A 23,105-nucleotide genomic window follows, 5' to 3' on the forward strand; every position below is an offset into this window, starting at 1 on the left:
AAATAAACCAGACATCAGCTACTAGCTGCTGATTTATGGATAAACCAAATCTACTGAAAGATTTTTTGCAAAGAAAATATCTTTTCTTTTACCTTCACAAGTCTTCTGTGGGCTCCTCTGCTGCCCCCTGATGGCACTGTAAAACCCTGCAATTGCTGGGTTAAGGAGCAAGCTGAATGTGGGAGTGTATAGGAAATAATTATAATCCGTTCTCCTCACAACTAGAAACAGCAGAGGAGCTGCCTGGCTGCAGCAGAGGAGTTTGAGTAGTGATAGAGAGAAGGTGTGTGCAACAGAGAGAAAGAGATCACTTAAAGCCAGCTAACTGAAAGCAGAGTCCCTGGAAGCTGAGCATGACTATAGTGTAACACAGGATCTGACTTTCACAATATACTTTTATTGAAGAATCTATTTTGTGGTTTCTCATTTCAGACTTCCATTGGTTTAACAAGGTGAGTTAAGAGAGCATGTAAGTTCTTTCAGGTATGAGATTCATTGGAAAGATGCTGATTTGCCAGGAATGTTTGCATAATAAAGGACAATGTAGCATTTTGTACTTTGTCAGGAAAAAATGGACTGCAAAACCAGTATGGTAGAAATGGTTTTCTGAATATTTAAAAAATCCTCAATCTGTGCAGTGAGATGAACGTGTTTCTGTTGCTGAAGGATTTGGGGTCTTGGGGCAAAGCTATCTGAGCGATCAGGAATTGTAGATCTACAGTGCAGTGGACTGAGAATTTAGTCTTCCTGTTTTATTCCTCAACAGTGTGAGGTGTTTGGAATTGATTGAAAGTGCAGCTTATTTTGTGCAGCCAAAGTATATTTTGAGCAATCAAATAATATAAGACCAATTTGGACTCTGTTCTTTAATTGGATAACTAGTGATGGAAACATTGTAAAGGGGGGTTTATGAATGTGGAGGGGTCAGGCGTGCTCACAGGAGGGAGGATCATTCTTATTTTGGTGAACACAACTCTGAAAATGTAAGGTTAGGACAGAAACCAACAGCAGCAAACCAGTTCAAAGTTAAAGCTACCCAGGGCTGAGAGTGGACTGGGCTGGGTTTACAGATGGGTCTGAGCTACAGAGACTTTTCATTACTGCCTGGAGGAATAAGGGACAGTTTTAAAACAAGGGGAGCAATATCTGAGAAAGTGTTAGCGTGTCATGAGTTTGCTGTAGTTCGAGACACCCCTGAACCCAACATTCTGGGGCAACTCTGGCCCCTCTCCATCGGCATAGCTGGCACGAAAGGAAGAGGGACTGGAGCAGGTCAGCTGTGCTGAGACTGAGCAGGATGTGGAGAGAGAATATATCCCCTGGAGCTCTGCTCTACAGATTCCATCTCTGCTATCACATGGGAACAGCAGACCAGGGAGTGACCAAAGGATCTGCATCTATGTTAGGTCCACTGGCCAAATTTCCTCATATAGGGCCATGCAGCTGCTTTGACAGCTACTGTAACCATCCCCATGGTGGCTGAATAACTTGTCCTGTTGATTCGAGATGCTCTCCCTTACACCTGTGCAGCACAAGAATAATTCCATTTGAGTCAATGAAGTGACACCAGCATAAAACTGAGGTAAGGAGGATCACAGTGTGGGCCTTTGTCTCTAACTTTACCCAGTTGTGTCTGGGTTTTTCATTACCTGTGGTACTGTGTGTACCATCAGGTGACTTTCTGAGACCCCCTGCAATATCTATTGTGGGCAAAATGAGGGTGCCTATCTGCATTACTTTAGCATTCTATAAGCCTCTCCACTCTGCATTGATTCAGTGTAGTTTTTAGTGGTCATTTAAATTTTAATTTCTTGTAATGGCAGTTTTCCAAAGGAAATTATCCCTCAATTTGCCTGGCAACTGAGTTGCTCCTTCACAGCTATTATAGCTAATACATACAGTAAATGCTTTTGTCCTTAATATGCATTACAATCCTGCAGAGAGGAGTCTTTTGGCATGTTTACCCATAGACTTTATAGCACTTTCCAAAGTAGTAGATCAATCATACGGGTTTCAGATCCAACCTGATAAATGGGTGCATCACCTGTAATCTGGTGAAATTATCTAGAGGTTATGTGCTTATGCCCTGTTGCATGTGTACCTATGAAACCACCATGCCTTTTGCTTTCTTAATACTATGTCTTTACATTTTTTTTAAAAACTCTCCCTCTGGGCAGAACTCAGTTTTAGCCATGTAATAGGATGGCTGTAGTTGCTGAGGCCAGCCACTAGAAGGAGAAATGATCACACATACTGAGTCTCATGGGTAGCCGTGTTAGTCTGTATCCATAAAAACAAGGAGTCCGGTGGCACCTTAAAGACAAAGATTTATTTGGGCATAAGCTTTCTGCATCTGAAGAAGTGTTTACCCACAAGCTTATGCCCAAATAAATCTTTGTCTTTAAGGTATCGTCAGACTCCTTGTTTGATATTCAGAGGTGGGGTTGTTTTTTGTGTTTGTTTTTTAATTTAATGCATTGTAAAGGATAGGTTAAGTAGTTTTTGCTAAAACTACAACTATAAATGTATTTTCTGTTGATTGCATTATCTGCTTTTAAAAAAATAAAAATATTGGGTGTTTATATTCTCATAATGGCCAAAGTGATTTAATGAGACCATTTTATGGATATGTCACTAGCCATGTCTCGTTTCTAAAAGCAAGGTCTACTTTTGGATTATTCAGGAATAAAACTTACAACCAATGCCCTCAATTTAATCCATCCTTTTCTACATTTAAAACAGACCTCTCATTTGGCTTTATAAAAGTATATACTTTGGTAAAGAGTTAATAAGCCTTTTGCTCTGCATTGTTTTGAACCAGGGGGTCTTGCTAGCATTTTCAAAATTGTATACAACCTACCACTACAACATTGTTACCTCCACCCACCTTTGCCAACTAAGTGCACTTCATTGCCAGTTTCTTTCATTTAAAAACCTGTCCATTGTTGCAGTCCAAAAGCACAATATTTCTTCTTCAGAAGTATCTTTGAGCCAGGATGGTTTAGTGGCATGCTGAGTGTGAGGGGAGAGGGGATGGAGTGAACTCCCCCAGAATCGGGTCACTTCTGACTAGCCATCTTATTGTGGCCAAATGAAGAGTCAGCTTTTGCCAACAGGTACCACACAGCATTTTCTGAGATAAAACAGTAGCGTCCTCTGAGAGTGGAGGAAGGGTGGTAACACAGATACAACTGTGTAAAAATTGCTGGCAAATGACTTTTTAAATGTATCCCCTTTTATTTATTATGGACACCAATTTTACTCTTTTAAAAATCACTGTCTTAATGGTGGCCTTGATCCTGCACAGTGCAGACAGGGAGCGTAGTACAGAGTATAAAGACACGAGCAAGACTGGAAGCGCAGGGGGAGCTGATCCTGCATTAACGAAAGCTCTGCTGTCTGGCTGCCAGAATGCTCCTGACTAATAGCAGCAGCAAGGCCAAAGGGGAGCAGTTAGCAAAGTGCCGTGTTTGCACTCTGTGGATGGCACTGAATTCCTCTTTCAGACACACCCAGTTGTGCACCCCCCACATCACTCCCCATTTTTGCCATGCATGCTACTCTTTTTCTATAGTCTCCTCTTACACCCATGTCACACAGTTGATTTCAGTGGCATTATTCCTGATTTACACCAGTGTAATGTGAGGTGAATCAAGCCTTTAACATTCGGTTTGTAGTGGGGTTAGATTTGCTAGTATGCTCTGGCTACTTGGTTCTGCTCCAGCAATCTGGGTGTGCGGCTGCTTTGGGTGGCTGGGGTAGGTGCAAAGCTGCTAAAGCAAAGCAGTGAATCTGACCCATCGTTTCTAGTTCATTAATAAGTTGTTTTTATTGTAATACCCTTATTTCTATATCTCTAGATTTACACCAGACAGTGATCACCAATGGCTGCTGGCCTGGAGAAAGCTTGTCACCGGTGCATATCTAAAATTGCTAGCAACGGTAAGTCACAGCTGTAGAAATAATCACCTTCTATTACTTAAACAGCCCTGTGGTTACTACAGTTAGAAAAATGGGCTAATACCAAGTTCATTACAAGTTAAGGGCATGAGAGTTTAGGCAGCCGTACCACCTTCTGCTATGATCTCACCAGAACTGACAAACTAAGGGCCTGACCCAAAACCCAGATAAGTCAATGGAGGCTCTGGGCATAGGATCAAGCCCAAATGGTCTACTCCTGCCTGGTGCAGAGTAATGACAACTCCTACCTAAATCAATTAGCACCTCACAGGAGGGACTCAGCATGCTGTGAGATTGGGTCCTAAACACAGGTGGTCCTGGTCCTTACATAGATGGGAGAATGTCAAACTTCTGATTCTGCCTTCTGAGTCAACACTAAACCAACATACCAGCATGGTGTTAAGAGGCACATTGGTACTCCAGATGTGATTGTAAAACTGAGGTCTGGGTATGGAAGAACCCATGGCCACACAAGGCATATTAACTCTAGTGTCCTGGTCAAATTACATATTATAAATACATTCTGCCTAACTAATTTCCCCCTACAATTTCCATTGGATGCAGTACTTTTCTTCCCGGGCTGAAGTATTGTTGTTTGTGTCTGTTTTAGAGAGACAGATTGACTGACAGACGTTCTAACAGTTGTATGTATAAAGCACTCCCCTGCAGTGGTGCTTGCATGGAAATCGAAATCACCTTAACACTTTACAATGTACTGCACTGAAGAGCCATATCTAATGTAATTCTTTTCAAATGGGGTCCTACACATGATTTGCTGTAGATTTACAATGGAGAACACCTATAAAAAATAGTCCAGGTCGACATCTTGTGGGAATGAATCTCCTACCCTGTGACTTCCCCATAGCAAAATCACAACCAGCTTTTGATCCAAAGTACAATGACCAGACTCCCAAAAAATCACATTATATTAGACTCAAACACCTGCCAGGACAAGTCTCACTTAAATCGTAAGCTTTTTGGGAAAGGGACCATCTGTTTGCTCCATGTTTGAGCCACACCTGGCACAATGTGGTTCTGATCCATGTCTGGGGCTCCTAGGCCCTATGGTGATTTTACTAACACAAATGGAGGATTTCTCCAGTATAGCCCTGTAGGTTTTAAAGCCTTTAATTGCATAGGCCCAGGCCATCTTAAAAATCATTCTGCCATTTTACAGAGTGTCAAGGTAAAGATAAAGAATATGGAGGGGGGTATAATGTGATCTTGGCTGCTCCTGAGTCCTGTGAGCAGACATGCCACTGTGTTCTGTGCTAGCGACAAGTGGTGGACAAGCCCTGTCAAAAGCCATGGTAAGAGGGTGATCACAAGGTAAATAAGGTTGCACTTGTACATTTTATGAGAGATTTTTTCCTCACAGCATAAGACCCAACTCATGGCATGGGGGTGGCCAACAGGAAAACCAAATCCTTAACCTGGCTTGTGCTATGTCTCTGTGTGCTGTGCTCCAAATTCCTAGTGCCTTTACTTTAAACCAGGGGTCTCAAACTCAAATGACCACAAGGGCCACATGAGGACTAGGGCATTGGCCCGAGGGCTGCATCACTGACACCTCACATTGCTGCCCCTGACCCCACCCCCTACTCCACCCCTTCCATGAGGCCCTGCCTCACCTCTTTCTACCCCTTCCCCAAAGTACTGGAGGAACCAACTAGGGGCAGAGTTCTTCCTGACCTTCTGCTCACAAACCGGGAAGAATTAGTAGGGGAAGCAAAAGTGGATGGGAACCTGGGAGGCAGTGACCATGAGATGGTCAAGTTCAGGATCCTAACACAAGGAAGAAAGGAAAGCAGCAGAATACAGACCCTGGACTTCAGAAAAGCAGACTTTGACTCCCTCAGGAAGCTTATGGGCAAGATCCCCTGGGAGAATAACATGAGGGGGAAAGGAGTCCAGGAGAGCTGGCTGTATTTTAAAGAATCCTTATTGAGGTTACGGGGACAAACCATCCCAATGTGTAGAAAAGTAAATATGGCAGGCAACTGGCTTGGCTTAACAGTGAAATCCTTGCTGATCTTAAACACAAAAGAAGCTTACAAGAAGTGGAAGACTGGACAAATGACCAGGGATGAGTATAAAAATATTGCTCAGGCATGCAGGAGTGAAATCAGGAAGGCCAAATAACACCTGGAGTTGCAGCTAGCAAGAGATGTTAAGAGTAACAAGAAGGGTTTCTTCAGGTATGTTAGCAACAAGAAGAAAGTCAAGGAAAGTGTGGGCCCCTTACTGAATGAGGGAGGCAACCTAGTGACAGAGGATGTGGAAAAAGCTAATGTACTCAATGCTTTTTTTGCCTCTGTCTTCACAAACAAGGTCAGCTCCCAGACTACAGCACTGGGCAGCACAGCATGGGGAGGAGGTGACCAGCCCTCTGTGGAGAAAAGTGGTTTGGGACTATTTAGAAAAGCTGGATGTGCACAAGTCCATGGGGCCAGATGCATTGCATCCAAGAGTGCTAAAGGAGTTGGCAGATGTGATTGCAGAGCCATTGGCCATTATCTCTGAAAGCTCATGACGATCCGGGGGGGGAGGAGGTCCTGGACAACTGGAAAAAGGCTAATGTAGTGCCCATCTTTAAAAAAAGGGAAGGAAGAGGATCCTGGGAACTACAAGCCAGTCCGCCTCACCTCAGTCCCTGGAAAAATCATGGAGCAGGTCCTCAAGGAATCAATTCTGAAGCACGTAGAGGAGAGGAAAGTGGTCAGGAACAGTCAGCATGGATTCACCAAGGGCAAGTCATGCCTGACTAATCTAATTGCCTTCTATGACAAGATAACTGGCTCGGTGGATGAAGGGAAAGCAGTGGACGTGTTGTTCCTTGACTTTAGCAAAGCTTTTGACAGTCTCCCACAGTATTCTTGCCAGCAAGTTAAAGAAGTATGGGCTGGATGAATGCACTATAAGGTGGGTAGAAAGCTGACTAGATTGTCAGGCTCAATGGGTAGTGATCAATGGCTCCATGTCTAGTTGGTAGCTGGTATCAAGTGGAGTACCCCAAGGGTCAGTCCTGGGGCCGGCTTTGTTCAATATCTTCATAAATGATCTGGAGGATGGTGTGGATTGCACCCTCAGCAAGTTTGCAGATGACACTAAACTGGGAGGAGAGGTAAATACGCTGAAGGGTAGGGATAGGATACAGAGGGACCTAGACAAATTAGAGTATTGGGCCAAAAGAAATCTGAAGTTCAACAAGGACAAGTGCAGAATCCTGCACTTAAGACAGAAGAATCCAATGCATCGCTACAGACCAGGGACCGAATGACTTGGCAGCAGTTCTGCAGAAAAGGACCTAGGGGTTACAGTGGATGAGAAGCTGGATATGAGTCAACAGTGTGCCCTTGTTGCCAAGAAGGCCAATGGCATTTTGGGATGTATAAGTAGGGGCACTGCCAGCAGATGAAGGGATGTGATCGTTCCCCTCTATTCAACACTGGTGGGATGACTTAGTTGGGGATCAGTCCTGCTTTGAGCAGGGGGTTGGACTAGATGACCTCCTGAGGTCCCTTCCAACCCTGATATTCTAAGATTCTACTGCTACTCTAGCAAGAGCCCACACTGAATTTTAACTCCTCCCCTGAGGAGATACCAACTGCCTAGGTGGAAAAACCCCACCAAGTTACAGAGGGCTGCCATCTAAGTAAGGGCCAGGCCAGACTTGACCTAGGTTGTAAAATCTGACAAGATCCCACTCTGAGGAAATAGAACTGTAGGCACCATTGCTGAGTCAGATTCTCTGTTCTCATCTCTTCTCTTTGCATTGCTTCAGTGACACAAAGGGACTAGAAAGCAGAGACCCATCCACACTGACTGGCTGAGGATTCACTTGGTGGGGAACAGTCCCCAGCTCTCACAGAGCTTCTATGTCACCCCCCCCCCAATAAAGAGCATAAGAAGTAATGAAATAAGCAAAGCCAGTGCACAGAGTGCTCTGGACACTCTCCTCACAAGTGGCTGCTTGGGAGCTATGAACATCTGGCACAGTTTAGAGAAGCCCCCAAACTGCTCTAAACTCCACCAGGGCAGTGGCTGGTTCAGAACTGCATCAAGAAACAAGATGCTTCAGCAACCTGACAGCTCTCCACCTCTGTTGCCCCCTGCGGAAACCATGCACAGCAGAGAATCTTGGCCATTATTTTTACCCCTCTCTGGATTTCAGGACTCAAAGGGCAGAGGCAGTGTATTGTCAGACTTCTGTTCCGACCACAGAAACAATCAAAACGTTACTATTTTCTGCTGGTGTTATAGTGCTACCAGGGCTTCAGGGGTGACTGATGGAATAAGTTACCCTTTTTAAAATTAAAAAATAGGTTTGATTCTAATCTCACACATGCTGGCTTGAGTCAGGAGTAACACCACAGAAGTCAGTATAGTTACCCCAGTGTAAAGCAGCTCAGAATCGGGCCCATTGCATTCTGGCACTGCAGTTGAGTTGAGTTGTCAGACTTCCTCCATCTTTACTCTTCTAAGATGTGGCTTTTCTTTATATTTAAGTGCAAACCTCAACCCAGTCTTAACTATGGGTCAGCTGTGTGACTGATGCCTCCAAAATGGATTTTTCCATTAATTAAAACCCAAATGCTAATTAATCTCAACTTCACATTTCTCATTGCCCTTTAAATTATTTTTCAGAAAGCATTCATGAAGAGGCCAGTTCTGATGCCAGATATAAACCTAATGATTTAATGATCTTTAAAGGGTTAGCATACCAGCACAGCATCTGAAATTCCTTTTTTTTTTTTTTTGGTACAATGCATTAGGCTCAGAGCATCAAGGCGAACTGTAGTTAAGTGGCCAAAAGGAATTAGAGCTAATTTTCAATTTCAGTTGTATTGCAAAGCAAATGGATGATATACTGTAGTTCTTCATGCGGTTACTGCTAAAATCCTGTTCAGATATAAGATATATAAGCATCAATCATATTGTGATTTTTAGCAATTAAGGGGCTATTACTATAGAACAAACAACCTTTTATAGCTAAATGGAAACTGGCTGTCCAGTATTAGAGTTGCACTGTCAGACACTGAAGCGAGGATGGTCAGGCCTACTGGTTGAAGCCAAGGGACAGGCTGAATCTGAAGTCAAGAACAGGTCTGGAACAAGGCAAAAGTAGGTCCTGGGTTGCTAGGGTGGGGCAGGCTGAGGCCTGTGCAGTTTGTCACCACTGTCAGGCAAATGATTGTTCTGAGCCATGAAACGACTTTGAACAGACTCAGCTGCTGTTTTCCCCTATGAGGCTTATATGCCTGCCCGGAGAGTCACAAGACCAGCTCCTGGCTTGGCTGGAGCCTAGCATAGGAATGACTCATCCCAGCAGGAGGCTTAATCAGGTTCTAGTTCAGGGATGACTCCTTACCTCACCTGCACTCTTAATGTAAAGAAGATGCTTTTATTATTGCATTGCAGAGAGATGTGTTTAATGTCAGGACAAACTGATACACATCATATTCATAGTCATAGATTCCAAGGCCAGAAGGGTCCACTGTGACCATCTAGCCTGATCTCTTATATAATATATACCATAGAACTTCACCAAAATAATTCCTACAACATATCTTTTAGAAAAACATCCAATCTTCATTTTAAAAGGGTCAGTGATGGAGAATCTGCTATGATCCTTGGTAAAGTGTTCCAATAGTCAATTACCTAACTGTTATAATTTACACTTAATTAAGAAATCCCCATTGCTACCATATGGGCAGTTAAAATCTTCAGTCCCCTCAGTGGTCCTTTCACTGTTCTTTCCTGGGTGACAGTCCATTCTTGAGCTCAACCAGGAAAAAAAAGGTTAATCAAACACTTGCCCTTCCATCTTCATCAATACTAACAAAGTAGAAACAAATGTCCCCTTGTTTTGGTTTAGTGAACCCTTGCTTTACTTCTCCACAGAAAATAAAGGACAATTAATGTCTTCAGGAAGGGAGAAGAGGAGCATGAGGAGCTAGGAAATTGGGCTGTGGAAAAATCCATACTTAAAAAAAAAATTTAAAGGGCAGAAAGCAGGCTTCTGAGTTTTGTTCTTCCATTGGGATGGCAGGGTTGCCAGGAAGGGTGAGAGGCCCAGCTGTGGATTTCATTTACTCTTTGTCAGAACCTAGCCAACTGACAATAACACTGAGGTTTAGAACGAGTGTCGGTACTTTTATCCCAGACTCACCAAGGAAGATCAGCTTGTGTCCCAGACATGCAGCCAGTTCATCAGTCCTGGACTTGTCGTTAAGCTGTTTGAAAGGATATTCCTGTCATCCTGCTTTTGAGTCCATTTTTTTAAGGGATCTTTTGATGAACAATAAACTTAATTTAGAGAGAGGCTTAAAATCAAGAGACAGGGAGAACCAGAGCCTCCAGGGAAAAGAGCATCATTTCAGAAAGTACCGGTGCACTGTTCATGGCACAATCTAATTTGGGGGAAGTTCTATGGCCTGTGACATACAGCAGGTCAGAGTAGATGATCACAGGGGTCCTTTCTGGCTTTGGAATCTATGACTCTAATCTCATCTAGCATATTTATGAGACACTCCTCACCATAGGATCTGAGCACGTACGTTCAGAGGTGGTCCCAGCTCGTGTCACCTGGCATATTTAGATAGCCTGCAGAATTATGTGGAAAATATGTGAATGATTTTAGGGCCCAAGCCTGTAAACACTAACACAAATTATGTACAACGAATTAAATTCTCACATATGCATACCCCAGTATAAAGCCTAACTGCCACTTAAGTCCCACATACGCATTCAAAATAAATCATAGAATATGAGGGTTGGGTGGGACCTCAAGAGGTCATCTAGTCCAACCCCCTGCTCAAAGCAGGACCAATCCCCAATTTTTGCCCCAGATCCTGAAATGGCCCCCTCAAGGATTGAATTTACAACCCTGGGTTTAGTGGGCCAATGCTCAAACCACTGAGCTATCCTTCCCCCCCCCCCAATGCCTAGGCTTCATGCTGTCTCTCTGCACAGAGGTGAATTTCACCTGTTGTGACTACTTATGTATGTAAAATCACATATTTGCAGGATTGGAACCTTATCAAACCGATTCCTTTTACACTGTAAAATGATTGTGCTGTTACATATTATCATAGCGTTATGTAAGTTTACAGGTGGAAAAGACCTATTCGATTTATGAATCCACATTCCTTCCAGTGCAGGACTGCTCCTTGCAGGATATCCTAGGATGGTTTTTCTACTCCACTTTTCAAGTGCTCAAAGGATGGAACTTCTCAACTTCCCCTGCAAGACTATTCCACTAGTAGATCTCACTATAAGGATGTTTTTCTTGATCTCCAACGTAACCTTTCCTTTGCTCAATTTCATCCCATTTAGGGTGACCATATTTCCTAAAGTAAAAACGGGACACCTGGGGCTCGCCTAAGCCTGAACTGCCACCCCCCACAGGGCTCACCAGAGCCACACCTCCCCCCCCGAGCTCCATGCCTATGCCACCAATGGCTGGGCCTAATCCCCGAACCCCCGCTGGCTGGGAATGGGGCTGACTTGGGTGACCAGATGTCCCAATTTTATAAGGACAGTCCCAGTTTTTGGGTCTCTTTCTTATATAGGCTCCTATTACCATCCCCCCCCCCATCCCGATTTTTTCACATTTGCTGTCTGGTCAACCTAGGGCTGACACACACATCCCGAGCTCAGTGCCCCGTACAGCCCACGCCTGGGGCTGACCTCCCACCCCCGAGCTCCATGCCATCCTGGGCTGGGGCTGACCCCCTGACCCTCCACCTCTGAGATCCGCACCGGCTGGGGCTGAGCCCCATGCCACCGGGGGCTGACCCCTAAGACCCGCTGCCTGGCACCTCACATCGCTGCTCCCCCCCGAAGTTCCTCTGCCCCAACCCCGGGAGGTGCACCAGACTTTTTTCGTAAATTGGGCATATGTTTGTTTGCTCTTGACAACTGATCAGTTGGGAAGAGCAAATGGGACAAATGTTCATTTTTGCTTTTTTTAAAAAAAAAAAAAGAAGTCGGGACGGAGCTTAAAAACAGGGCTGTCTCAGCCACAATGGGCTGTGTGGTCACCCTAATCCCATTTCTCGTACTGTATTTATACCTCTAGGACCACCCCAAATAGCCAGTCTTCCTCTTGGGTGTTTGTGCCCTTCAGAGACTTATCGTATCTCATTTGGTCATTGCTTAACCAAGCTAACGGGATCAAATTCTGTTCCTCATAACTTGCGCCCTTCAGAGACTTATCGTGTCTCATTTGGTCATTGCTTAGCCAAGCTAACGGGATCAAATTCTGTTCCTCATAACGTACTCCCTTCAAGTTTCCTTGCCATCCTCCTTTGAATTCCATCTGATTAATTGACCTTTTTCTATTATTAAAATGCCCAGAACTGCATGCTGTATTCTCAGGTGCCCAACACAGTGACAGTTGTGCTGATGTTTTTTGTGGTGTGGATATATGTCCACTTAGCATCTGTACTGAGACCACTTACTCATTAAACATACACCACTAGAACAGTCAGCAGTGGGCAGTGAATTGGGTCATGGCCATCAGAGGATAGGAGCTCAAGAGGAAGGATGATTGTATATTTAAAACACAGACCCGGGAGTTAGGAAATCTCTGTTCTGTTCCTAGCTCTACCAGGGTTCCTGTGCAACCTTTGACCAAGTCCCTTCACTTTTCTGTGCACCTGTTTTCCTCATCCAGGAAATGAGCATAATAAATACCTATCTCTCCACTGCGAGGGTAACTCATTAATTATATTTTGTAAATGAACAGCATGGTTAGTACGCTGGGAATCAGGAGACCTGCATTTTATTCCCAGCTAAGCCACTGACTTGCTTTCTGATCCTGTGTCCAAGTCTCCCTGTCTGTCAAGCATATTACAGACTGGTAACCTAGAGATTAAATCCCCTCAGCCATTCTCTTATGTCTCTTACTTAGTGCATGTCTACACTACAAACTTTTGCTGATGCAAATGACTTTGGCATACAGCTGCTGCAGTTAGTATATCGCTTGAGTTCTTCCATCAGCACTTTGAGTGCTCACCAGGAGTGCTTGTTTAGATGCACTGTGTGGTGCACCGTGGGTAAGTAGTATCCCAGTGTGCCACCATCCAGCACACTGTGTTTTGGGAAGTTTTGGCAATGCATGGTGGGGCAAGAATGAGTAGTGCTGGGGTATCTGGGACTGATGGCTGAAATTCCCATCATGCAATCTTCTCCTCCCCATAATGCCATCTCTATCCCATCATTTTCATGCCTATTTTGAAAATCCCACAAACCCACGCAGGACTGGTTGCGATCCACAATCTCTGACAGAAGCATAGAGCCAGCACTGCTCTGCACTATTGTCATGAGTGTCCCAAGCACAGCATGCACGATCTTCCAGTCTTTGCAGAGCTGCAAGAAGAGTCTCAAGGAACCCACTGATTTCCTGGAGGGCAGATTGCTGTGGGACATAGCCTGAACCAATTCAAGGTTGGTGGTGGTGTTCACAGAGCAGCTACAAATGGTGGAGCACAGCTTCTGGGCCCAAGAAACTAGCACTGACTGGTCGAATCAAATTGTAATGCAGGTTTGGGACGACAAACAGTGGCTGCAGAACTTTTGAGTGTGCAAGGTCACATTCCTGGATCGGTGTGCAGAGCTCTCCCCAGCCCCCAAGCAGGGACACCAAAATGAGAGGGAGCACTGACAGTGAAGAAGTGAATAGCGATCACACTCTTGCAGAAACTTGCAACGCCAGATTGCTACCGGTCAGTGCGGAATCATTTTGGAGTTGGAAAATCCACTGTCATTGTCATACAAGTGAGCAGGGCCATTAATCATCTCCTGCTATGCAGGACTGCGACTCTCAGTAATGTGCAGAACATAGTGGATGGATTTGCAGCAATGGGTTTCCCAAACTGTGGCGGAGTGATAGAGAGCGCAAACATCCCTATTTTGGCACCAGGCCATCTTGCCCCAGAATACTGCAGGAGAAACGGCTATTGTCCTGTGGTTATGCAAGCACTGGTGGATCACTGAAGACGTTTCACTGCTGTCAGTGTTGGCTGGTCAGGGAAGGTGCATGACGCTCACATCATTAAAAACACAGGACTATTAAAACATCTACAAGCAAGGACTTCCTTTCCCAACTGTGGATTACTACTGGTGATGTTGAAATGCCAGTAGTGATCCTGGGGGACCCAGCCTACCCCTTACTCCCCTGGCTCATGAAGCCGTACACTGGCCACCGCAACAGCACCAAGGAAAGATTCAAATACTGGCTCCGCAGATGCAGAATGACAGTTGAATGAGCTTTTGGTAGATTGAAGGGATGCCCGCATTGTTTACTGACAAGATTGGATCTTGGTGAGAAAAATATCCCAATGGTTATAGCTGCCTGCTGTGTCCTGTAAAATATCTATGAAGCAAAGGGGGAAAAGTGGACGCCAGAGTGGAGGCAGAACAGCTGTCTGCTGAGTTTGAACAGCCAGACACAAGGGCTATCAGAAGAGCTTAACAGCGCCTGCCTCCCTGCTCCAGAGTGGCAGTCCCCTTCCCTCTGCCCAACCTGGTTTCCCAACCTGGCTCCTAGTTCCACCTCTGCACTCTGCAAGCTGGGACGCTCTTCCCTGCCACCCTCTGGGACTGTCCCAGCCCTGCCATTCCTCATTCCAGGGGTAGCCTGAATGATAGCGATGTCACCCAATGGAAGGTGAGCATGGCTTCTCAGCTGGCCAATGGGAGCTGGAAGTTGCTGGCCTTTTCCAGGTGTGGGGAAGTAGGGGGTGGGAAGGGATCTAAAACTGCAGGGCAAAGAGACCAGTAAGTCTGGGGGAGTCCTGACCCTGCACCCTAGCTCCCAGGGGGCCCCCCATGCCTTCAGGTCCCAGCCCTCCAGCTTCCTGGGGGGGCCCTCCCTGTGCCCCCCAGGTCCAAATCCCTCTCCATGCCCGTCCAAATCCCTCTCCATGCCCCCCCAGCTCCCAGTCCCCAAGCTCCCAAGGGGCTCCTCCCTGTGTCCCCTAGTCCCAGCTGCCCTCTATGCCCCCCCAGCTCCCGGGGGCTTCTCTCTCTGCCCCCAGGTCCTAACCTCCCAGTTCCCAGTTAAAAGCAAATACATAATACATTTATGGAACAGAAATTAAAGAAGAGGAAGGAACAGTCAAGTCTATTTTAGCTACACATACATTAACTGTGGCTCTTACAGGTCAGTGTATGTGATGTGGTGGTTGTCCTTACTGTCCCCTGGTGTGGAGTGGTAGGGGTAGGGATGCAGACCCTGATGCCATGTGCAATGTTGAGGGGGGGGTGTATGTGTGTGTGGGGGGGGGGGCATGGAGATGCTATACTGGAGTACTGCAAAGGGAGGTGAGCCCATGTTTGCTGAACCTGTAGGTTCATAAGAGTCTCTAACATCTGTGTTTGCTGTCAGAGAAGCCTCACTATGTCCTAGTGCATCTCCCTCTCTTTTTCTTCCTGGGCCTTTTTCTTCTTTGGTCTTTCCTTCTCCATACAGTCTGCAGTGTTTATCCTTCAGGCCCTCTGCTCACAGTCTGATGCAGCACTGGCTTGCAGGATCTTGTGGAACATGTCATCTGGAGTCCTCTTCTTTCTCCTCCTTATCTGGCTCAGGTGTTCTGTGGGGGTGGAGGGGGAACCCCTCAAGGCTGAAAAAGCAGCAGGCAGCAGCTACAGATAAAATACATAGAGGTACCGCTGTGGAAAGCGAAAGTTAAGATTCAGAACTCCCTTCCCTTGCTCCCCCTAAAGCTTTTTACTAGACATGTTTATTGATGCTTCTGCCTCGGAGTGCTTGGCACTGAATACTGGCACCATTTTCCGCAGGCAGTGGTGATTGTTACCCTCAGGAGGGAGATATCACCTTCATAGGCACAGAGAGCACAGCTGCTGCTGGCATCCCAAAGCCACTCTGGCCCGTATGCTGCTAGCCTGGGTACTGAAATGGAGCCAGCTGAAGTTATCGCTGACTGGCATGGGAAAGTGTCCTACCTCAGAGGAAGAAATAAGGCTGCCATCCCTAGAAACCTTCAGGAGAGGATTGCAGAGTACTTCCATGAAAGTTTCATCAAGATTTCTCAGGAGGATCTCTGTGTACCTAAACAAACTGCTCTGCATGGCTCTCTGGCCTAACTTTTCAGAGGAAGTGAAGCAGATAACAACGCTACCTCCCTTTGTTGTACTGCCACCTGGTCTAGTAGGAGTAACTTAATGAAAAGTCGAGGGCTGCGTCCTGCTGAGTTGGGGGAGCCATCATTGTAATGGGAAATAAATTTACACACATGCCCAAGGTTCCTTCCCCTGCCTTAGGCTCGCCTGTGCTCAACCGCTAGGACTGTCTGGACTGCAGTGGAGTCTGAAATGGTCCTGCCTTGTGGCATAGCTGGAAACCCCTGGCTGCATGTCCCCCATCCTCCTCCTCCTCGCTGTTCATGGCAGGGGCCTGTGACTTGGGCTCCTCAAAGGTATCCAGAATGGTGGTGGTTGTGAGGGCGTGTCTCTACCAAGTCTGGCATGCAGCTCTTTGTAAAAGCAGCAGGTCTGTGGCTTAACACTGGATTGATTGTTGGCCTCACTAGTATGCCTGCCACAGTTCCTTTGCTTTCACTTGGCACTGCTGCTGATTCCAGTCCTACACCTTACCCTGCCACCTCAATGCAGTCTTCTCATAGATGTCCACATTTCTAGGGCTGGTCCATAGCTGTGTTTGCACAGCCTCCTCTCTCCACAGGCACCAGAGAGCCAATATCTCCTGTCTTCTCCAAGCCGGAGTGCGTCTGGCATGTGTAACGGGCATGGTTAGCTGGGAAGTTGCACACAACAGGGAAGAGCTGCTGGGTGTGGTCACCAAGATGGACAATCAAGAAAAGGCATTTCAAAAAATTGTGTGGCTGTTAAGGGGCAGCGAAGTTCACAATTGTGACCCGAGCGGTCACTGTGGGGAACTGTGGGACAGCTGCTGGAGGACTATTAGGGTCAACACAAGTAACTCAGTGTCTACATTTGTGTGGCATCGACCTCTGTACGTTAACCATGGCTTAATGCCAAATGGGGAGGTGGCATTACGATATGAGTGTAATGAGGAGTTTACAACTATGGGAGACAAATTTAAGTGTAGACATATGTACAGCTAGGTCAACGCAAGGTGGCTTATGTTAACTTGACTTTGTAGTGTAGACCCGGCCTCGCATACATCATACACACACTCTTACACCAACTCCCACCCAACAATCTCAGATCTTCATTCTAAATCCCTAACCTTGCTCTGGAGAATTGTTTTAATTACTGGGAAGCAATAAAATATTAATACAGGTATCTACACATTGTGCACCCAAGCCCCATTACATTGTCACTTTCCACAGTTACATTTGATGAGTTCATAGTGCTATAGCAAAACACTTAGGTAATTATGGAATTCATCTGGATGTTGGTGGTGTCCTGTCAAGGGGATCCCTTCAATCTCTTAGCAGATTGCTGCAGACTCCTATGAAAACAGGCAGCAGACTATTGAACAAACAGCACTTAGGAGTGATGGTAAAAGTATGGCCAGCAACATGACAGGTAAACACGGGACAGCTTATAACCTAGTCCACCTGGGTTCTTATACTACATGCATGTCATCATGATATCTAAGAAAGGTGGGTGGATGGGCTGTGCTCCTCAGCCACTTTTGAAAATTCTGACACATACCATGAAGCAAACCATTATTTAGCTTGTCATTTTAGCACTGTATTTTGGATTTTTTTTAAAAGAAGTAAACGCTAATGGCTTGAGATAATGTGAAACCTCAAATGTTCTTGAAACTATCATGGTAACACAATAAAGGCTGAGGAGCCCACAAATGAATTGGTGTCATGTAAGTACTCCGTGGCAACCCATTTTCTTCACAGGATGAGAGAGAGGGGTCAGCTGTGTAGCCTAAGCCTCAGCATGTAACTAGAGACAGCAAAAGCGTGCTGGAGGAGAGGAGAGGGGAGGAATGGCAGGATGGAGAGCGGTGGTACAATGGCAACGCTAGGGACAAAGTAACAGCTTAGATCTCAAATCATCAGAGGGCAGAAGAGAAGGAGAGAATCAAACAGGAGACAGATCAGAAACTAGTAACTCTGCTAGACAAAGGGTCAGAGTCATGGGTGGCACATGAACCACACATTTGGGGAGGCTAGCCCCTACCCTGCCCCTTCTACTCAAGGCCCTGCCCCAACTTTCACCTGCTGGGGCCCGAGGAGCTCCGGGCCCAGTTGGCCAGCCCGAGCCACTCTGCATGCCAGCCTGAGCTTCCCCGAGCCCCAGCCCCCTGAAGGAGCTCTGAGCCCCGCCACAGCCTGGCCCTGGGGCTGTGTTGGGGAGTATTAGCAAAGGTTTGGGGAGGCTTAGTCTCCCCCAGCTTCCCTTACGCTCTGCCTACAGACAGAGTCACTGTGGAGCCTGAGACTTCAGCATCCACTCCCACAGTTCAGATTCTGCTGTTGAACACAAAGTTCAGAGAATGGGCAGAACCTAACCCAGCTGCTTCCTTCTAGTTGCACTTCCAGGCTCCCAGAGCATGAGCTCTTCCTAGTCATCCACTTCCAAACACAGCAGGCCCTCTCCACTAACGGGCTGTCTTTTGGGCCAGACACATAGGAACAAACTTCTCCTCCTCCCTGCAATCCAATGAGACATTCCCAGAGTAAGGGGCTTTCTTGACTACCTGCCTCCCCACCCAGTTATCCAGGTTCCAGGTATGGGTTCCCTGAACACAGTTTCTTCTGGGCCAGCCTTGGAAAATCAGGCGTCCAGTGAGTGTGCTCCCAGAACACAAGTTTCCTTTTCTTGCCACTTGCTATGAGGGGTCGGATCCAGAGGGTGAGTTTCTCTCTCCCAGGTATGAGGACATATGGACACCAACACAAAAATGTTGCCATTTCACTTCCATGAACTGTTGTAAAAACAGAGGTGTTCCCAGCTCTAGCAGCATGGCACTGTCTGTGCTACCTTTGCATACTGCAGTTAAAAAAAGATTTTCCTGGGCAGCTCAGCCCAGATCCACAAAGGTATTTAGGTTCCTAACTTTCCACTGATTTGTCCTAAGTCCAGCCAGGGGCAGCACAACCTAGACAAAACAGCCAGTATCTATCTGTGCCATTAGAGGAAAACTCCACAAGTATAAGGGAAAACAATCTTTTGTGCTGCTAGTGAAGTTTTGTGACTGGCTGCAGAACCCTGCCAATTGTATAGTCAATTGTTGAATGTCTCACTTTGTTAAACATGAACCTGGAAACATCCCCAGAGGGTGCATCTGCACCTCCAATGTGAGATCTCAGAGCATGAGGCTGAATGGGGCAATAATGAGGAAATAAATTCCCAGTGACTGCTTAGGGAAGAGAATTCATTAACTTTCTTTTTCTCTAGCTCTGAGTGGTCCCTGCTGCCTCTTTCCTCCTCCAAAATCAGGCTAGTGGATAGGAAGCAGGCAAATACAAAACCAAACACCTGTCTGCCAGATGTGCAGTTGTGCACGTACATGTGCCCCGCCAAGCCATTTATAGAGTATACTGGAGTCTAGTCCAGCGGTTTTTCTTTGGAACTGATCATAGAGAATATCCATTGCACATTTAAGAATCATGATTCTTCTTCATATGGTCCTCTTTATTCTGCACCCATGTGGTGAGTGCAGGAGAGGGCTGGGCAGGGAATATGGCAGTGGGAGAGATGACCTACATTCTGCTACACTAGTCATGCTACTTACTTACTTTAAACTCCAGACAGTTAACTCAATACCGAACACTTGAACTGTTCTCTCTGGAATATTAGGTCAATGGAGTTACCTAGGCAACTAGTAGTGTTCATGGGTACGATTTAGCGTTCAACCCAATTCTAATGAAAATCATTCCAGTGCATTAGAATAATAATCTGGGTAATGGAACAGTGAGAGGGTCCTAGTATAGAACTTGGCATGCAGTGAAGTGCAAGATTCTGTGCAAAATTGTTTTAATGAGAGGTTGTCTATAAAGGCTGTTTGAAAGAGCTTAGCCAAGTGTAGGCCTCTTTGCAGACACCTGACACACAGGGAGAATTTCTGCACTGGGCCGTGTTTGAGAAAAAAAGAGAGGATGGTGCAGAAAAAAAATGGAGGGGGGATGAAGAAACAGAAGTGCTTTCTTCATCTCGAAATACCTTCAGCTAGTGGATATGTTACATACACTATGTTTGGGGCTGAAGGAGTGAAGTATAAGAGCTCAGACCTCAGTACACAGCTAATAAAGTTAACGTAGTGTATGGGAGGTAACATTGTCCAGTGGTTAGAGCCCAGGACTAGGAGTCAGGAGAGCTGCATTCTGTTCCCAGATCTGTTACTGCTCTTGATTGTTATTACACCTTTGTGTCTCCATTTCTCCTTCTATGAGATAGCGATAATAATTCTTACCTTCAGTTGGAAAGCACGCTGAGGTCTGTGAATCGGACATGCTATATAATACCTATGCATGCCAGCGCAGCTGCTAAAGGTGCTGGGGCTCCATCCTCCCTGTGCACTGAGACATGAGGAGGGGGTTTGAACTAGCAGGGCTGAGCTGTGCAAAGCTACCTGGGGACTACGCCCTACAGTTTGCTTTGTGTGGGGCTGGTCCCAAACCAACTCGTGAATGTATACTTCAAGGGTCAAATTTGGCAAACTTGGACCTCCAAAGGAACATCATACTGCCTTTCTTCTCAATGGCCTTTTTCTATCCTTCGAGCCACCTCTATGTTCTTTTAGTGCTCTTACTCACCACTGGGATCTATTTGCAACCTGAGCAACATGTAACCCTTGGAACTCCATAACAACATTTTTACAGTTACTTTGCAGAGCCGAATTTCACTTTAACAATGCTGAATGCCCATCATTAGGCTGCAGAGTTGACCCCTATTGATAAGAATAGGGAGAGATCACACTTATCTTGCTGCAATTGTTTCTGATGTCTTGCACAGATAGGCAGACACTGCTGCATTGGGATGCATGTTGAAAATGTTTGTTACCATTACCAAGGCTAGAAATGTAATATTTTGAAAATGAATGCTTGACTTTTGCAGAAGATGATGAAGCCACCACCAGTGCTGGTATGGTGCCTGCTCTGCAGCCCACAGAGCTCAGTGAAAGGAATCCAGGCCCATGGTGAATAGGCTATCACTGGCTGCTCCAAGGTAGTGAGCACTTTACGTGTCACTGTAAAATTCAGTGTCAGCAGATGAATTACACCACAACCCAGTCATCACTGATTCCACTCAATCCAAATGAAGCTCTCATTGCATTGGATTATGGACACTCCTTGTCCACACACGTGGTGCAAGGGGACATATTAAACAGGATGTGGTATCTTTTGAAATACTGCCAGCTGAATAACCCACCATTCTTGTTTCTTTACAGCATGCTTTATTTTTGGGCTTCTTGCTTTCCTTGCTTTACCACTGTCCATGACTTTTACAGGTAAGCTGGCTATCAAAGACGTTTAAAGAGAGAAGCTTGGTGGTACTATATAGTCATATAGCAATGCCACCTGTGAAAAGATTACTTTGAATCTGACAAGTGTACCTGACTTTAGTGATGTCACCAAATATGGTTGTCCACGTCATACACTACATCCTTGTCACTACATCTGTTTGTCCACATCATAAAACCACCACAGAGCTTGCTATGGTTGTTGATATCTGCTTCGGCGATTCCTTGAGCTGGCATGGGGTATGCCGGTCATTGTCAAAGCAGGTTGGCAGAGTTATGTGGGAAAAGCACACTGAATGGGACAGTCAGACTCATAATGATAAACTCCATCCCTTCCACTAATATTTTTCACCCTGTAAGCTTCTGGGGTGATATCCAGGCTTCAGATGCACGACTACAGCAGCCATTTATATGGGGAATCAGGAATTCTGGCCTTCTAATCCCAGTTCTGACAACGACTCCTTCTGTAGTTTTGGACAAACCATCTAACCTCTTTTCCTAAATTTCTCCATGTATGAAATGTGGCTCTTTTAATTTTCTTATCTATCTCACAGCAGTGTCAGAAAACTTAATTAATGGCAAAATACTTCTGACCTTACCCATTTGGCAATCCTGTTGACTCCAATGGGATTATTCATATGACTTAAGCAGGATTTGGCCCAGTTATTGGAACCTGAGTTGAAGATGAAAAGCACCAAATAAGTGCTAAAATAATACTAATACTGATAATAAATAGCAAGAAATAGGTACAAAGGCACTTTCACCCAGAACTTGTATCCTGAATAAAAGACATTGTGCAAGTCATTGAATTGCTTGTGAATAAAATAGAGGGCATTGTACGGTATATGTCCAATATATGAATTCACCTCCAAACAGCCAGAAGAGTAAACTGCTCTTTCTGATCCACTGCAGTTGAAAAAATATTCATTTCAAACACAATTCACATGCCTCTAAGTATAAAGAAGGCTGGGTATGGCTGGACTCAGGTCCTACTACAAACTAAACAAACAAAAAAGTGAATGTTGCTCTTTCCTACGGTGGTTTGGTTGCACTATAGGAATAATTTCACAATTAAAGTACTTTTATGAACACTGAGAAGTATGAGTGCTCCAATACCTTCTTTCAGACTCTTGCTTCTTGGTCTATTTTAAACAAGGAGACTATTGGTTGCAGGTCCATCCCCAGACTTAGAGAGTTCAATGAGGACCTGTTCTGATTTTTTTTCTTGAATGTACAATATGGATTTAGTCTCCCACAAGTAGGGACAGACCCTGTCAGCTGGAAACCAAATCTGAAAGATCCTCATTCTCTACCTTCATTGTCTCACCAGCCTGCCTTCTTTGGAGTCAGGACGGAAGAAGGGGAAAGTCTGTCATAACAAGAAACAAGCTTATTCTGGAGGGGCTTGTCAAGGCTCCATAGTTAAAGTTAAGTTGAGTTTTCACTTAAAGCAGGGACTCAAGTAGGAAGAATGGCCTAGTGGATAGCACACTAGACTGAGATATAAGAAATCTGGATTCAGTTCCTGGTTCTACCACAACATCCTGTGTGACTATGAACAAGTTTCTTAGTCTACCCTGCAGCTCAGTTCCCCATTTGTAAAATAGAGATAGTGCTTCCCTACCTCACAGGAGAGTGATGAGGATAAGACCCTGTAGTGTATGTGAGGGGCTCAGATACTACAGGAGTGAGGGTCTATGAAGCC

General features: G+C 45.5%; 1 protein-coding gene across 1 annotated transcript in view; it reads left to right on the forward strand.

The window, feature by feature from the left end:
* The first annotated feature begins 260 nt into the window (after positions 1-260).
* TMEM272 (transmembrane protein 272) overlaps positions 261-23,105 on the forward strand; it is a 34,520-nt gene continuing 11,675 nt past the window's right edge. The window contains exons 1-3 of the mRNA XM_084629809.1: positions 261-452; positions 3,861-3,942; positions 21,329-21,388. Of these exons, the coding sequence (XP_084485935.1) occupies positions 3,885-3,942; positions 21,329-21,388 (118 nt within the window). The 5' untranslated portion in view covers positions 261-452; positions 3,861-3,884. The remainder of the gene's footprint in view (positions 453-3,860; positions 3,943-21,328; positions 21,389-23,105) is intronic.

This window comes from Lepidochelys olivacea, assembly GCF_965140295.1.
Source record: "Lepidochelys olivacea isolate rLepOli2 genome assembly, chromosome: 1".
NCBI classification, from domain to species: domain Eukaryota; kingdom Metazoa; phylum Chordata; order Testudines; family Cheloniidae; genus Lepidochelys; species Lepidochelys olivacea.